Here is a 17,870-nt window from a genome sequence, read left to right as displayed (position 1 = left end):
TATACACGTTATAAGATCATATTAAAACAGAGAAAAAACATAAAGAATATCCTTTAATTTTTCTTCGTTTCTGCTTGGCTCAAAAGCAATGTTGGGACTTAATGGACTTTATGTACCACTTAATTATGAAGAATCATACATAAACACACACCTGCATATACAATTCATACATACATACATTAAATGAATGTTAAATGTAATAATACTGTTCTTGCACATACCTGCGTACATACAAACCTATTTTGGTAAGCTACAAAGCCACAATAAGTTTGCTGTGGAGTGTAAACATAACAAGAAAAATATATGTAAAACATAATACTTTTAAAAAGAAAGTGAATGTGTATTTTATTCCATGTACCATAAAATGAAAGGTGATTTTATTTATAAATTTTTCAATTTTTATTTATCTAAAATGAAATGAAAACTCGCAAGCCGTTTTTTCCAACATTCTGGTCTTGAAAATGTTGGTGATTTCCGAGCATATTTACGTTGAATCCGCTGGGAATGGGAAAAATACCTTAACCCTTTACTTTGAAAACTAATTTTATTTAATTATCGATAAATCATTAAATATATCGATAAAAATAAATAAATAAATACATAGATGGCAGTAGTGATCGATATCTCGTAAAGTATTAATCAAGCCGTTTAAAGTTTATGCTCGTTGCCAAGGTGAAATTTCACACTAAAAAAATCGTTTGCTGTTTTTTGTTTGTTCCATTCAGTTGTGAGTTACAGGGTGTTAACAATGGAAGTTAACAAAGAGAAAATTCGGTAAGGCGAAAATGCAAGCCAAGTCGCTGAAATTTTGAGTGATGTGTATGGTGCCGATAAAGTAACAACTAATTACGGACAATTTTGGTTTCGCCGATTCCGTTCAGGCATTCGATAATGTCGTTAAAATCAGAAATAATCGTAGTAGTCGTAGCATCGCGCAAGAGCTAAAGATCGACCATAAAACAGTTTTAAACCAAAAATAATGGATTTGTTTTTCCACACTATAAAAACTAATTGTAAAGTATAGAAAACAATTGAAAAGCGGACAAATTATTATCCATCGATAAAGATGAATATATCGACTCCACGAAATAATTTTTTTTCGTCAAAAAGTACTTACGTTTTATTCTGTTATCGTTTTTTTGGAAAATCATGGCTGGAGATAAAGGAGTTAGCAAAAAATTGAACTCGGTTCAGATGCTCCCCCAGGAGTTAGAGGAAAGATGATGATGATGATCGTTTTTTTGAAAATGAATCACTTGCACTTCAATTCTGTTTTTTCACCCACTTGCACAAAAGTGAGGTTATTTCAAAATGGCACAAAATAACCGATTAATTTGAAAATACTAAATAAGGTGCATTTTATTTCTGTGTCGTTTTGGTTATCACAATTTTTTGTCAGTCTACGAGCTTTTGGATTTGAGATATTCATTTTTCTAAAATCTGAAAAAAATCAGAAAGATTAGATTACTAAATTAAGGCTTTACAGGCAAAAATACCATCAAATATGGTATATAAAAAACTCGGCAACTAGGCCTCACATGCATTCTCAATATAAATAATTAAGCACGATTCATAAAATTACATAAAATTATTATATGGTTTGCATCGACCTTTTTTCAACTTTTTACTACCTTTTTAGAAAGTGGATAAACGTATGTACCTTTTTCCTTACTTCCAAATTGCATCAATGGATTAAGTAGCATCCGAAATCAGTTGGCAAAGTTTGCACAACCTTTTATTATTTAAACATGTATGAATACGTGCTAGATATGTTGCTTAATTGTTTGTGATATCAAAATGAAGACAGAAATTGCCGAATACACAAATTCACATGGGAAACAAGCAAACGAAATGGGTCAAAATGTAAACAATCAAACCATTAGCATTGATGCTTCGGTTTGCTATCTATTCTCACTGATTTGATTCTTTGCAACGGCTGCCGGTTAAATTTCCAACCAATTTTGATTGAATGTCAAAAAATCGACTAAGAAATCAAAATCTACCCATTCACATATGTCAAATTACCTGCTAAATTGCCAATCAGCTGTCAATACTGTTGTGAAAGGTTTTTCTTCATAGAAGTTGCTTTGGTGAAATATTTTGGAGTTTTTGGTTTGTTTAATTACACTGGTTTACAGCCAAAATGCACCAGAGACGCCGTTATGAAATTCCTATGTAAAATCACCGTCTGATTCCGAAAATCAAGGTTATTTTTCATTCTATGGTAACGTTTTTGAGATATTTACGAATTACCGTTATTTCAAAAAAACAAAAAATTGGGCCCACTTAATCATATATATCTCGAAAACGAATTGAGCGATTCCAAAACCGTTTAAAGCTTTTAAAAGGTAATAAAATTTCCTATAAACTGTGTGTAAAACACTTTTTGCTAGGCCCAGCAGATTCAAAGATAACGAACTATCATAACGGATTTTTTAAATTTTTAAGTAAAAATATAAAAAAATTTGTACTTTGAGAGAAAGGATCTCGAAAACTTTTTACTTTTTCGTATATTTTTTGTTTTCACTCTAAGCTCTGTTTTATTACAAAAAAAATAAACTTTGATTAAACAAAATCGATAAACTAATACAAAAGTTACAAGCATTCAAGTAAATATATCCATATAGTAAAACTTAAGTATCCTACAAATAATAGCATATGTACTGTATCTATTCTGTCTTAACTCTATGATCTTATTTTATAATTGAAAAAGTTATGTGTCTTGTTTTGACGCTTATTTATATAAGGATCGGTTTCTCTTATGAGAAACCAACAGTAGTCACCCATCATAGCGACATCCCAGAATCCTTGATACCGACTTTCAATCATTTTCATTTGCTGGTGAAACCTTTCGCCATGCTCGTCACTTTCGTCGCCAAGATTTTGCGGGAAAAAATTTAAATGGGAGTGCATAAAATGAATTTTTAAAGACATATTTACTCCTGAAAGAAAATTAAAAAAGGAATTAGATAAATACATAAGTGACACATTAGCATATAATTTTCTTAGGCTGGGTTAATCTTCCAATTCAGAACAAATTTTGGTCGTTCTTGTTTGTTCGGAGCAGGGCAATAAATTCAGATTAAGGGCTATATATTCTCATGTAAATTTAAAAATTTGCTTTCAAATTTTTTGTTTAGTTTTAAAGTTAACTGAGAAAACGGTCTTATATACATATATATATATATATATATATATAACGGTCTTATATGTGTTTTTTATTTACCCATTTCCGCATTGTTTTTGATTAAATCGTTCTCTATCAGCTCGAAGGACTTTTGTGTTTGCCTAAAAAAGAAGTAACGACCTTTTCAAAAGAGTCCCACGCCGCTGCCTCCACTGGTGACAATAGTTCTTTGAAATGGGTATTGGACGTTATTTTCCTTATTTGCGGCCCCACAAAAATCCCTTCCTTTATTTTTGCTTCTGAAATCTGTGGAAAGATTGTTTTCAAATAATGAAAAGCTTCGCCTTCTTTGTCCAAAGCCTTGATAAAGTTTTTGATAAGGCCGAGCTTGATGTGGAACGGAGGTAGAATTATTTTTTCCTTCTTTATAAGTGGTGAGTATTTTATGTTATCCACCCCAACTTGAAACGCGATTCGTTCTGGCCAATCCTTTATGATGTAGTGGTCTTGACGTGCTCGGCTATCCCATTTGCATAGAAAGCAACAGTATTTTGTGTATCCAGGTTGTAGACCACATAGGTTTCCAACGACTTTTAGATCGGCACATATTTTCCAATCATGTTCTTCGTATTTAATTAATTCAAGCAATTTTTGCATTGTCTCATATGTTTCCTTCGTATTTACTGCATGCGCGATCGGGATAGATGGCTTTTGGTTGCCAATATGCAATAATACGGCCTTTAAACTTAATTAATTGCCGTCTATGAACAATCGCCACTCTTTTGAATCATATGGTTCACCAAACTGTTTAAATAGACCAGCAATGTTTTTGCAATAACAAACACTGTCCTTCTTCGTATAGTACTGGGAGAATTGTTCGCGACGAGTCATATAATATGTTACCTTAACATCGGATGAAACAAATTTAAATTGTTGCACACGAGAGGCGTGTAGTTCGGCCTTTTCTTTTGACAATTCCAAATCCCTTATCCAATCATTGAGTTGTGCTTGTGACAAAGGGTTTCTTTCGTTTTCCGTTTGCAATTCAGTACAACATGATGCCGCGTAATCAGATACTGCTGTTGACAATGAAACTGGAGCCGAAACTAAAGTTAAATTTGATTCTGGCAATGTAGCTTCCGTTGAATTTAGTTCTGGTAATGACACTGTAGATACGCTCGCATAGGTTACTTTTCTTGACTTTCCAACCCCAAATACTTTTGTAGTACAAATATAGCAGTCCGTTGAATGGCAAGTTGGTTCCCTCCTCTTCATTGGTGTAATAAATTTCATATGTCGCCTAAATAGATAGTTTAAGAATCATATGTACATATGCTACTATTTGTAGGGTACTTAAGTTTTACTATATGGATATATTTACTTGAATGCTTGTAACTTTTGTATTAGTTCATCGATTTTGTTTAATCAAAGTTTATTTTTTTTGTAATAAAACAGAGCTTAGAGTGAAAACAAAAAATATACGAAAAAGTAAAAAGTTTTCGAGATCCTTTCTCTCAAAGTACAAATTTTTTTATATTTTTACTTAAAAATTTAAAAAATCCGTTATGATAGTTCGTTATCTTTGAATAATAATTATTAACGATATAAAGAAAAGACAAGGAGAAGGATTAGCTGATTTAATTGAGCAATTGGCTGCTAATAATAAACAGTTGGAGGAAATCCGTATCTTGTTAAGTGATTATGTCGTATATATGCGTCAATTTCAAAAGTTCATTTTTTAGTTAATGTCGTATATGTGCGTCATGCCGAAAGAGGAAACTGCATTTGCTATGAAATTTAAAGTTAAGCAAAAAACGAAAATTTCCCTGTTATTTTGATATTATAAAGAAAGCATGAACACTGAATTTCCTGATAATCGTTATCATAATCGTTCAGCCTACGCGCACGGTGAATCCAATATTTGGCTGAAACCCGGTTTTGCATCCCGGTCTTCGCTTGAAATTAATTCAGCACAGTAAATCGAGCTGTCTAAGAAAAACTAATCACTTAACAGGGTATGTGACGTTTACTGAGGTTGCAAAAAATTATGACAACAATGCGCATGGGATATTCTATATTGCATTTTATAATAGGTAATAAGAGGAGAAACCCTTCATAGGCACACGTTTTTTTTCTGTAAAATGAATCCATAATCTATATATATAAAAATTAAGCCGAAAAAAAGTGTGCATTTGTCCGGGGTAATCTCAGCAACGCGTGTAAGGAAAACAATGAAAGTTTCACACATTGTTGGTGCTGCTTTGGCAAAGGTTTCTGTGAAGTTTGGTTGAAATCTGGCAACGCGTGTGTGTGCGGTGCGTCGGTTAAGTGAGTGTGTTTTTACTATTTGCCGCACGTATTTTTTGTACCGCACATAGCATTCATTAGAATTGAATACATTTTGGTCGTGTGTGTCTGGGCCGATTATTATGAAATTTGGAATATATATATATTTTTCCACGGTGAAGGTTAGTATGATATGCTTATTGATTCCACTCGCCACCAGGTGGCGCTGCCGAAGGCCAAAACGAGGACCCGGGTAACCCTAGGATGTGTTTTTACATTGTGGGTATCAAATCAAAGCTACTGATGAGTGCTTTAATACAGAGTATTTTTTAGATCTCTGAGTGACCAGGATCTCGAGATATAGCCGAAAAGGTGGACCAAGGCACTCTTGGATGTGTTTGTACAATATGGGTATCAGATGGAAGCTGTTGATGAAAGCTTTTAAGTGAAGTAATTTTTACTGCCCGTTTCCGGGATAAAGAAAGGAGATGGAGCTGGAGATGGAAGAGGAAAAGGAATAGCTACAGGAAGAGGAAGAGGAAGACCACTTATTACTAAAAATTAAAAAAAAATTCTAAAAATATTTTAAAATGTTACATATACGCTTATTATATAAACTTTAATCTGAAGTCAGTTATAGTGAAAAATTCATTGTATCATTGCCGGCGTGATTGGTGATCGTTTCCTTAATTTTTTGCAGAAAGGTTATGCTAATATGAGATATTACCTATATCATTCATATATTTACGTATTACCTGTGTACTCACAAATATACGGTTGAAGCAAATATATGTCAGTTTTTTTATTTCGCCTGGAAAAGTTTATATAAATTTAAGAAGAGTAAATAGAACTTATTTTATATCAGACTTCACGCAAAAAAGTCATTTGCACCTGAACACAAAGCTGGGTTAAAGCGGAGGGGAATAGAACAGTTCTCTTCTCCTTCTCCGCTTTTTCGTACACGACGAAGTGTATGTATCATACGATTGATATTGTTGTTTATGTGTAAAGGGGAGCGCATCTATGCACATGCTAAACTTGAAAATAGGAGCACCGATTATTATGTTGAGAAACATAAATCAACCACGACTATGTAATGGCACTCGATTAACAGTTAAGAGATTGATGAATAACGTCATTGAAGCAACAATTTTGAATGGAAAATACTCTGGTGAAGACGTTTTAATACCGCGAATACCAATGATACCATCGGATATGCCGTTTGAATTCAAATGTCTTCAATTTCCTGTTCGCCTTACATTCGCCATTACTATTAATAAGTCACAAGGCCAAACTTTATCAATTTGTGGTATTGATTTAGAATACTCATGTTTTTCTCATGGCCAACTTTATGTTTCATGCTCAAGAGTTGGTAAGCCATCGGTATTGTTCATTTATTCAACAACGCATGGAAAAACGAGGAATATTGTATACCAAAGAGCATTACAAAAAAAAAGTAATAAAGTAAATCACATCAAACGTTTTTTAATTGCTACTACTATTTAAAACTTCTTTCATTACTATTCATGCGCGAGAATTTTTATAAAATACACACAGTATTTTTCGGCTTAATTTAATTAATTAATCTAGATTTTTTTAAAGACGACCAGCGGAACGGGCGGGTTTTCGCTAGTCTATACTATAAAGGTGAATTTCTGTACGTTGTCCGCGCATCACTACGAAGCGACAACACCAAATGGCATAAAAATTGTTATGCATTCATATTTTTACCCAATGAAGATTATAGGCATGTTTTTATAATGGAACTCCCTTCCCACAGCCCCCAGGGCGCGCCACCACTCTCATTCGTCACTAATAATCGAATATTTGCTCGAATTTAATCTAAAAAATATTAGTTTTTTCTATTTCCCACTATTTATAGCACACTCTAGACTTCATAATCCGCATAAGCTGTTCAACTATGACCCAAATGCAAAGTTCAAAAACGGTTTGATATTTTTCTGTTTGGTTGTTTTGATTTTATTCAACGAGGCATAGCAACGGATGCCGGGTATTGTAATATTATGGTTATTAATAAAAAATTATTTTCTATCAAATTATTGTTTGTAATTCTTTTATATACATATCCTAAATCCCTCAAAACTACTCCTACGTGAGCGCGGCCGCGGGTTAAAGCTAGTTAATAACATTTAACAAAAATTGTATTACAATTATGTTTACAGACCCGTTTTCTTTGCCGACGGTCATTTTATTTAATTTTTACTTTGACGTTTCTCATAACATTCGTAAAAATAATTATCGATAACACAAGGTTGTATGTAAAAAAGTATGGTTATAATCTAGGATTATTTTCAGATTTCGGGAGAGAAATTTTGTATTAGTAATCACCCTTTTTAATTACGAATTGGAAGTTAAGCACGAAAAATGAGATAATCTACTTATATGTGAACCTACGTAACGTTTGCGCTTGAATATATTTGCTGTGATCAATTGCATTTAAAGGCGTTCATTTGTCTACTTTACTTGAAGGGTTCGCATTAATTTTTTGCGTTTTAATAGGAGCACTGATATTTTTCAGAGAAATGCTTATACGTAAGAACGATTCGGTCTTCGTCCAAAATGTTGTAAATTGTTTTCTGTTTTATAGGTTTTTTACTTCAAATTAAAGTTTTTTAATTTCAAATTAAATTTTTTTAAGTTCAAGTTAAAGTTTTTTTATTTCAAATTAAATTTTTTTTTTATTTAAATTAAAGATTTTTAATTTCAAATTAAAGTTTATTAATGTAATATTGAATATTTATAATATAGTAAAAAATGAATACTAACAAGAATAAGAATTAAAAAAAGGTAAATAAAGCAATTTGGACAAAGCATTTAATGCAACGGTTGTTCTGCTACAGCCAGCGGTGGTTTCCTAGACATGTCAACGTAACAATTGTTGCAATCAGTAGAAGCAACAGTGGTCATTGATTCTTCAATAATCTGTACCAAATTTTGATTATTTTGTGGATCGGCCAGCAAATTTCGTGCAAACAATTTTATTTTTGAAAATACCTTTTCTATAGGATTTAACAGGGGGGAATATGGTGATAGAAACATTTACGTTTGATTAGTCTAATCTTTTCGCGTACCTCCCGAGTTTTATGGATTCTGGCATTGTCCAGAACCAACCATGCTTCTACGATGTTACTTCCAGCAAGTTTATTAAATAATCCATCAAGAAATGTAATAAAAACATTTGAATTTACTGTTGAGTTAGAAATTACTTGAACATGTATAATATCTTTTAAATTCATGGCTAAAATTAATGAAACATTGTGTCCTCTTGTTGTTGGAACAATTACATGGGCTTAAATATTTATCCTCGATCGAGCTTTATTTCTGCGAAGAGGATAGTTGAAACCGGACTCATCAATTTAGTGCATAATTTGTGCGCTGTTCAATTGTTGATTTGGAGTTTAAGCGGTCCAGGTTGATTGTGGCGGTTTTTAGTGTTATTTTTTAAGTTTTTAATGCATTAAATACCGTTGTTGTGGTCATGTTGACGTTTTTATTTTCAACAATTTTTTTTTAAGTAATTGATAGAATTTCTTCAACTAATTTGTCCACATAGTTTTAAATCTCATCACTTGGTTTAACATTTCTTTTTCCACACGATTTCGTCTAATAATCTCACATCCATCCGTCTTATATCTTCTAATTATAGAAGTGGCTGTGTTTTTAATAATTCCAGCTAATTCTGCTGACTCTGCAATAGCTTTACCTTCTTTATAATATAGCATTTTATCAAAATCTCGTTTTCGTCAATACTCGGTATAACATAATTTCCCCAGCGGTTTCTGCAACCAGGAAAAAGTAAGTTCTCTTCATTTTTTTAATTGCTATCATCAGAATTTTCTGTGACTTGCATTATTCGCCGAGAATGACGTTTATTTACCGGACTTCCTGTATTCTTCGAAAGTTACTTCTTCAGGTGATGTATTCGTGTTCATTATCATAATCTTATTTAAGGCTTTTAAGGATTTTGAATTTTTAAATATTTATTTCAAATTAAATAATAATTACACAGCAAGAAAAGATAAGTTTTATTCTGCGTTTACTGCGATTGCAAAAAAAAGTTTTATTTTGTGATTACTGCAATTGCTAAACTTTAAACAATTGTTTAACCTTATTGTCAGCAAAATAAACATATTTGGAAAATAATAATTAATTATTATATCATATTTCATAATCTTTAATTTAAATATCTTTAATTTGAATTTAAAAAAGTTTAATTTGAAATAAAAAAACCTTAATTTGAATTTAAAAAAATTTAATTTGAAATCAAAAAACTTTAATTTGAAGTAAAAAATCTATATATTGTAACTGGTAAGTAAGTAAAAAAGAAAATTCCTACTGCCCTTTACTTTAGTTGAATCGATTCAATAATGCAAAGGGAAAAATTGCACCCCCAGCTCTTCGAAAAGTAATCATAGAGTTGCAAAAGAACGGATTATCTTACCGTGATACTTCCACACAATTAAACATTGAAAAAATTATAGTTTTTAATGCTTTGAAATATTTTTCTGAGTACAAAATAGCAGAAAAAAGTTCCCAGAAAAAAAAAACAAAGTGCGAAAGACTACTCGCCAAATTGATAGGATGATCTTTAGATTGTAAAAAAAGAGTGCTGCTGATATCCATCGAGAAGTTTTTGTTCACCTGGAAAAGGCAATAGTAAAAAGAACAGTTTCGCTTCGATTGGCAGAAACAGGGCTTCACGGTCGGCTGGCACGGAACAAGCCAATGGTAACGGCATCGCAATTACAACGCCAATTTGAATTTGCTCAAGAGCCCATATTCTGCACTCAAAATCCGTGGTGTTATATTGTATTCAGCGATGAATCGAAAATAAATAGAGTTAGTCCAGATGGTAGCAAGTACGTGCGGCGGCCGCAACATGCAGCGTTTGACCACAAGTTGTCCCACCAATCATAAAGCATGGCGAGGTTCAATAATGGTGCGGGGATGCTTTCGTAGAACGCCAATTCATCATATTGAAAGTAATATAGATGCGGTCAAGTACGTTCAGATACTTAAAAATGTAATGCGACCTTATGCGAAGAGAATTTACCGGTGATTTAGATATTTCAACAAGACAATGATCCGAAGCACACTTCTTTGACACACGAAAAAGACAATTTGATCACTGTTCTGGATTGGGCATCTTCGAGTGCAAACTTAAATCCAACAGAACATCTTTGGAACGACGTTAAAAATACACTCAGTACGCAAAATATCATGCATTTGGACGGCAATACATTCCTGTTAAACGTGGTCGAGTTCTAATAATGCCAATGCAAAGGCGTTTATGAAAATGTTGAAATTCGCCAACTGTAAGTATGGAGATGTGGGTTTAATATTGTCAGCGGTTGTCGGAACCTTCTGTAGCGTCATAACTCTAGACCCAAAATGTTGAGAAAAACGGCTTCGAAATGTTCAATTCACTATGACTCCTTAAATAAAATTAATATTATAAGCTAATGAAATGTTATTAAAAACAATGATCAAAATAAAAAAAAAATATTTTTAACTTCCAAGTCCGCGTACTGAAAACGAATGTCAGTGCTAAATGACCCATTTTGTATCAATGCACTATGAGATCCTGTTAACAAATATCGCCATGAATTTATTGCACAAAAAAATTCCTTGGGATTATGACACTATGGAAATAAAAGTAATTAAAAAAATGATTTTATGTTTTAATTCAATTCATCACGTTTTTAATGTATAACGAAGCAATTCACGATATTTAGTGCGACGAATTTCAATTCCAGAAAGGATATTTAATAATAATCGCGACGCCCTCGTCCACCACGTCCACCTCCACCATTTCGATCACGGAAATTATTATTGAATTTTGACATCTCGTTTGCACGTCGATCCTTCATCGCTTTGAAACGACTTGCCATATCACGAAGTTCAGTTGGTACTTCCTGACCAGCTTCTTCCAAGATGCCTATAAGCTCCTTGGCAACACCCCACTCGTTGCGAGTTATAAAACTAATCGATGTTCCAGTACGGCCAGCACGACCGGTACGTCCAACCCTATGCACATATTCCTCAATGTTGCGAGGGAAATCATAGTTCACCACATGTCTAAACAGATAATTTAAAAAACATAAATACCAGTATTACTTATGTAAAGTATAATCATACTAACGTAATATCATCTATATCTAGACCTCTGGAAGCGACATCTGTTGCTATCAACAACTTGATATATCCTGTACTTATGTCGGCAATGGCTTGTTCTCGATCGGCCTAACAATAATATTTTTATAAAATTAGAAAAAAAACACTACAGTTATAACATCAACACATAAATACCTGCTCTCTAGAGCCATGTATAGCGGTGCACGAAACACCCTCCAACAACAAATCACTAGACAAATCATCTGCACGAACTTTCTTTCCACAAAAGATGATCGCTTTGTCATTTTCTCTCATGTTTCTGATAAACTGTTTAATCTGTAATCAAGGACAAATATTAGTAGAATTAATTTAATTTGTATTACAAAATATAAAATTTACCGCGAAATATTTATCTTCTTCGTCCAGTATTTCTATCACTTGTTTGACCGAATGCGTTGCGGCCAAATCAAGCGACCCTACACATACTTGTATAGGATTACCCATATAGCTTTGTGCCAAACGTCTCACCCCTGGGGGCCAAGTTGCACTTGTCATCACAGTTTGTCTATCAGGTCGGATATCCAATAAAACTTTTCGTATTTGCGGTTCAAAACCCATATCTAACATACGATCAGCTTCGTCCAAAACCAAATACGTTACACTAGACACGTTAATAACATTGGCTTCAATGAGATCATTAAGACGTCCTGGAGTACAAATAATGATTTCAACACCGTCCTGAACGTTGCTTATTTGTTCTCGACGATTGCCTCCGCCATATACGCACACACTAAAATTTAAAAATTTACATGCGATTAAGAACTCATTAGAATGGAATCTTAAATGCTTACGCCTTCATGCCACGAAATGAATATTTGTTGACCTCTTTTTCAATTTGTAGAGCAAGTTCTCGTGTCGGAGCAAGCACCAATACATTGGGCCCCCCACGCTGTGACCGTGGTGTGCTTTGGTACTCGGTATGAATCATAGCGGGCAACAAAAAAGCTAAAGTTTTACCTGTACCTGTTTGTGCTATGCCAATCATGTCCTCGCCCCTTAAAAGGATCGGCCAAGCTTGTGATTGTATGGGAGATGGCTTGATAAATTCTTGTTTGTGAATTTCGTGCAATAAATCAGGGTAAGCCCCAAAGCACTGCTCAAATTTCCATATTGGATTCGGAATATCTGAATCGTCATCTTGTTTAAACACCCGTGACACCGATATATCATTGTTTTCTTTTCGTATGCGAGCTACCTCTTCTGGTGTTAAATTTGCTACTTCAGGGTCTTCTTTGTAGAAGTTTTTGGTAAGAGGTGGACATTTAGCCCAGCGTTTTGTGTTTTCTTCTTTCTGTAACATTTATGTCTATATTATATATTTGTACTAACAATTTGCTTTAAAAAATGTGTGTTACCGCTCTACGATTCGCGGCATCCCAATCAATAATACCGGTAAATTTGGACTCGGTTTGTTCTCCAGAATAGCTTGACTCCTTTGTAGTATAGTTATTGGAACTACCCAATTTCCTTTCTTCGTTTTCCTCACTTTTGAAGTGATAATTACCACTACTTCCACCGGCACTGCGAGAACCTCCATAGCTATCCCGTCCACCTGAATCCATTTGATTCTCAATATATTTGTATGCGTCATTAACATCTTGCTCATTATTTCCACTAATAGTGGCTACACCACTTATTTTGTCAAGATCTACTCGGACATGGAAATCATTCTGTACACGTTTTATGTTGGCACCACTCCGACCTATAACCAAACCAATACAATCCGATGGAATATTTATGGATTGACTGTGTTCATGCCTTTGGTAGTTATTGCGTTTTCCACCGGTATGACCGCGATCTGAGTTATGTTGTCGTCCTTTGGCAAAGGAGTTATTTTGGTTGTCATTATAACATACATATGGTTTAGCGGGAGTTCGGTCGTCGTCGTCCCAGTTTTCTTCCACCCATTCGGTCATTGTAGTTATTTTCCTATTGTAAAATATTTATTAATTTTATATCAAAACAAGGACACTTCCGTTAAATGACTTATAAAGATATACTGCACCTGAAAACTAGGAAACTTTCAGATGTTCAAATACGTATTAACAAAGATGATAGAAATATTCTACAAATACAAACCACGGTTAGAATACAGAAAATTTTTGCGTACAAACGATGCAAACGGTATATTCCAAAGAAAGTTAAAAAGACAGGCACAGTCGAAGGCGAATCTACTAAAATAAAGGGTATTTCAAAAGACACGCCTAGATGTTGTATTAAAATAAAACATGCAAAAATTCAGATTCTTTCAGGTTTCACTATTTAATTTTAAAATACGGCGTTTTTAAAAGTCCACCATGGCGGGAAAATCCACCAAACAGTCGTTTCTTGAATACTTAACTGTTCAGAACGTCGATATATCGAAGTTGAAGGTTATTCAGCAACACTTTGCTCTACAAAAGCAATATTCGCAACAGAACGATCAGCTTCCAATCTGCCAGTTCTATGCTCATCAAAACCAGTTTCTTAAAATTTTTCACCAGCCTTTGAATTTTCAACTCATTCGAATGATTATTTTTTATCAAAAAGAAAACGAATTTTGCGATATGCTGTTTTTAAAGATCGACCATTTTCATAATAAGTTTTAATAATTTTAACGTATTGATCTATCGTGTAATATTGTACATCTGTCTACAAGACAAATGTCAAAGATGACATAAAATGTAAGTGTCATCTGGAAATTATTCACTACTGACGCAAAGGCGTCACTTTTGAAGGACCCTTTGCTTACAAATACGCTTTACACAGTCGAAATGTGACAAAAGTTGCCAGACTTAAATAAAATATTTTGAATCCTCGAAGCCAAAGCGGATCTATAAATATGTATTGTTGGAATGAATTTTTTTTCTATAATCTAGTAGATCATTACATGGCATTTATTTTTTGGATATGATAACCGGCAGATGTCAGCTGAATATTAAGCGCGCAGTATGGCAAGTTGCACCGTCGTGTTGGAACCAAATGTCGTTGATGTTTTGCTGATTAATTTTTGGAAACAAAAATTCAGCCAGCGGGAATCGATAACGCTCGCCATTCGTCGTAACAGCAGCTCCTTTGTCATTTTGAAAAAAAATGCCGCCATTGCTCCATGAACTTTATGAACGCATTTATTTTTGTCATCTCGGGCAATGTGGTATCCATGGCGAACTGAATACCGAAGGTAGCATCTTCCAAACACCGTTGAAGTTTGAGTTTGAAGTTGCTTTATCCACCTTTGTTTTAAGCTTTGATCTCGAAAGTGCCTGATGAATATCGATCCACTCAGATAGTTCGAGGTCCACCTCTTCAGTCCTGGCCGGAGGGTCGACTGTTGTTAAGCCCGCGGTTGATCTTGGGGCTTGTATCAATCGTGCTGGGGTGGTACGATGCACGCTGCGAAAGCCATGCTGATGTGTTTCTGGTATCAGATGTTTCATGTAGAGTGGGAGTAAGAGGGCCTCAAAAGAAAGAGGAAGGAAAGGTATCGGACAATAGGACTCCGCTTGGTTGGAGGATATTGCAATAATATTAGGTAAAAAAATAAGTTATCGCGCATTCACAACACAACAACAACTTTGCGACATTACGTTTTACTGACATTTCAAAATTAAAGGTGCATTGAAGAACAAGCAATCAACTATTAGTTTAAATCTTACAAATCACAAAACTACCAAGGCAATCACTGAATTTTCACAAACACGTAATTTTTTCTACTTTTGTTTGTTTTGTTCGTTTGTTTTGTATGCAAACTGAGCTGACGTCAACTTGTCGAAATCGCGAAAAATAAAGTAACTGATTTTCATGTCGCCACCGTAGATACTCAATTCGCCTTGGTTCATAAGAATAAAATAATAGTTTGGCCGTGGCCAAGGTGGATTTAATAAGGTGACAGCATTCACCCAGCTGAATTTTTCGCCGTAGGTATGGCTTACGTCAAAATGATATGCTTTGTTTGTATGTATTGGTATGTTTACATTCGTATGTTTACATTTGCTTGCTGATTTTGACATGATGCTTGCACCAAACGCAACAACAAATACATGTAGGGTTTTACTTATATGTGTTTGCTGTCACCTGTAATAAATTCGCCTTGGCCGTGGCTTTACGAAAGCAAAGTGTGCGTAAAATTGCCAAGTAACGAAGCAAAGCGAAGGCCCCTTTATATTTTTCTGCTAATGTCAAATTCACCCGCCAATTTTGTCAATGCACGGGTGCAGTTGAATAAGTAGTAAATATTTAAAAAGTGATAATATAAACGATTTCCCTTTAAAATGGATTTTCGACGCAAATCACGTCCACGTTTAGAACGTAAACCTCAATTCGAAAATCTCGAATTACAGTACCCACACAACGTTGTACTTTACCGATTGCCACCAACGGAAGATATCAAAATACATGAATTCGAGGACTTGGCTCTGGAACGGCTTAAAGTGCTACGTATTCTAGAACAGGCGACATCTAAAGGTTTACGTTTTCTGTCGGATGAATGGAAGGAGTCTGTTAATACAGAGTTAACTCGCGAGGGCCTGAGAGGTTATTTGCGACTTTGTACGAACAGTAGCACTAATACTGCAGTGAATAGCAACAAATATGAGCTGGAATTGCAGGCAAGACGGCGTGATTATATTTCGCATTTTATATTGCGCTTAGCCTACTGTCGCACTGAGGAATTAAAGCGGTATATACAAATATATTCATTTAATTAATTTCTCTAACTTATGCAACTATTGTAGTTGGTTCCTGACACGAGAAATGGAACTTTTTAAATACAAGTTTTCGTCCATGACTAGCGCCTGTATCAAACATTTTCTAGAGCTGAATGAACTAGAGTATACTCCCTTGACTGAGGCACAAAAAGACGCAGTTAAAGATGGACTTTATGAAAGTACAGTTGGACAGAGTGTATCCAAAATTGAATTACTCGACTTTTACAAAGTGCCATTTACACAAGTATTGGACTTGGTGCGCTTGCGACGATGTTACTTGAAGGATGGTTTTGCATATGTCAACACGCATGACTTTGTTTCCGTTATTGCGGTCATTCAGCTAAACGAAATAGAACATGGTTTGCAATCGGCACAGAAACTTATACGCGAGGTGGAGACAGATGAGCGTATCTTTCACTTGCTTAAATCGTTACATACTTCATACACGGGGAAAGACTATGCGCTTAGCAAGGAAGGCAATGTGTCGATTGAATCATTAGACCAACTTTCGAAAAAGTCATTCCCGATCTGCATGCGCACTTGCCACGAACACTTGCGCACACATCACCATCTTAAACATGGCGGTCGGATGCAATACGGTCTTTTTCTGAAAGGCATCGGTGTAACGTTGGAGGATAGTCTTCGTTTTTTCCGTGAGGAATTTACCAAGAAAATCGATGCTGAACAGTTCGCAAAACGTTATGAGTATAATATTTATCATAATTATGGCAAAAAGGGTTCAATGATCAGCTATACACCCTACTCTTGCCTCAAGATAATTCAAGAAAACCCAGTTCAAGATGATTGTCGCGGCTGTCCATATAAATCAAGTGAGCCTAGTATATTGAAAATGAAACTCGCATCATATGGTTTATCTGCTGCACACGTTCAAGAGGTTATGAACTATGTATCAAAAGGTCACTATCAGCTAGCGTGTGGAAAATATTTCCAAATAATACACGAATCTCCTATAGAGATGGCCATTAACCATCCCAATCAGTACTTTGAAGAAAGTCAAAATCTGATGGGAAATCGGGTAGCCAAGAAAACAGTAAATGCCGCGCAGCGTAAATCGATGAAGCGCGGTGCGAATGACATTACAAATGTAATGAATGCTGACGAAGATGATGAACTGTGGAACATTGCTGAAACTCAAGAGAGCACTTACATTAGCCAAGCTGCCGAGAAAAGCGCCTGGGATGAAGATCTTGACCTAACAGCTATCGATTGTTAACGAGCAAAATATAAGAATTAAGATATTTATTAAAGCGTATACTATACCCCGTACGAATTATAACTTAGATTCAAATCCAATATTTTCAGCATTTTGGTTACCAAATCTCAAATTACTTATTAAATTAGTCTGTATAATGCTCTACGGAATACAATATTAGAATGATCTTACAAAATTTGATTTCTTTATATTTTAGCTAGTCGGACAATATAAAGTTGTTTTAACTATACTTCCTTCCATGAGAAAAATTATACCACCTTAGAAACAAATAAATTATTTAAATATAACTTATTTTCCATCAATAATATTTGGGAGATGTTGAGTCAGCTTTCTTCGTAAGGTT

The 17,870-nt window shown here is 34.6% G+C and overlaps 2 protein-coding genes and 1 long non-coding RNA gene across 4 annotated transcripts; 1 reads left to right on the top strand and 2 right to left on the bottom strand.

Annotated features, from left to right (window-relative positions):
• Positions 1–8,560: 8,560 nt before the first annotated feature.
• Positions 8,561–9,435, bottom strand: LOC129236057 (uncharacterized). The gene is made up of 2 exons (XR_008581627.1): positions 9,312–9,435; positions 8,561–9,213 (listed from the first exon to the last, which is right to left on the bottom strand). It is a non-coding gene; the product is annotated as an uncharacterized LOC129236057 (long non-coding RNA).
• A 1,659-nt stretch (positions 9,436–11,094) lies between these two features.
• On the bottom strand, positions 11,095–13,787 carry LOC129253339 (probable ATP-dependent RNA helicase DDX43). Of its 2 annotated transcripts, none has more exons than XM_054891662.1 (7): positions 13,688–13,787; positions 12,964–13,537; positions 12,400–12,899; positions 11,948–12,338; positions 11,744–11,884; positions 11,577–11,677; positions 11,095–11,512 (listed from the first exon to the last, which is right to left on the bottom strand). In XM_054891662.1, exons 2-7 carry the CDS (start codon positions 13,522–13,524, stop codon positions 11,200–11,202), a joined length of 2,007 nt encoding a protein of 668 aa, XP_054747637.1. In that variant the 5' UTR covers positions 13,525–13,537; positions 13,688–13,787; the 3' UTR covers positions 11,095–11,199. The 2 variants fall into 2 exon arrangements, with proteins under 2 accessions (XP_054747637.1, XP_054747636.1); XM_054891661.1 differs by having other exon boundaries at positions 13,614–13,746.
• A 1,928-nt stretch (positions 13,788–15,715) lies between these two features.
• On the top strand, positions 15,716–17,702 carry LOC129253337 (DNA primase large subunit). Its single transcript, XM_054891657.1, has 2 exons — positions 15,716–16,265; positions 16,321–17,702. Exons 1-2 carry the CDS (start codon positions 15,859–15,861, stop codon positions 17,525–17,527), a joined length of 1,614 nt encoding a protein of 537 aa, XP_054747632.1. The 5' UTR covers positions 15,716–15,858; the 3' UTR covers positions 17,528–17,702.
• Positions 17,703–17,870: the final 168 nt, after the last annotated feature.

Source organism: Anastrepha obliqua, chromosome 1 (assembly GCF_027943255.1).
Source record: "Anastrepha obliqua isolate idAnaObli1 chromosome 1, idAnaObli1_1.0, whole genome shotgun sequence".
NCBI classification, from domain to species: Eukaryota; Metazoa; Arthropoda; class Insecta; order Diptera; family Tephritidae; genus Anastrepha; species Anastrepha obliqua.
The sequence above is the reverse complement of the archived record's forward strand: the minus strand, read 5'-3'. Positions and strand labels throughout refer to the sequence as shown.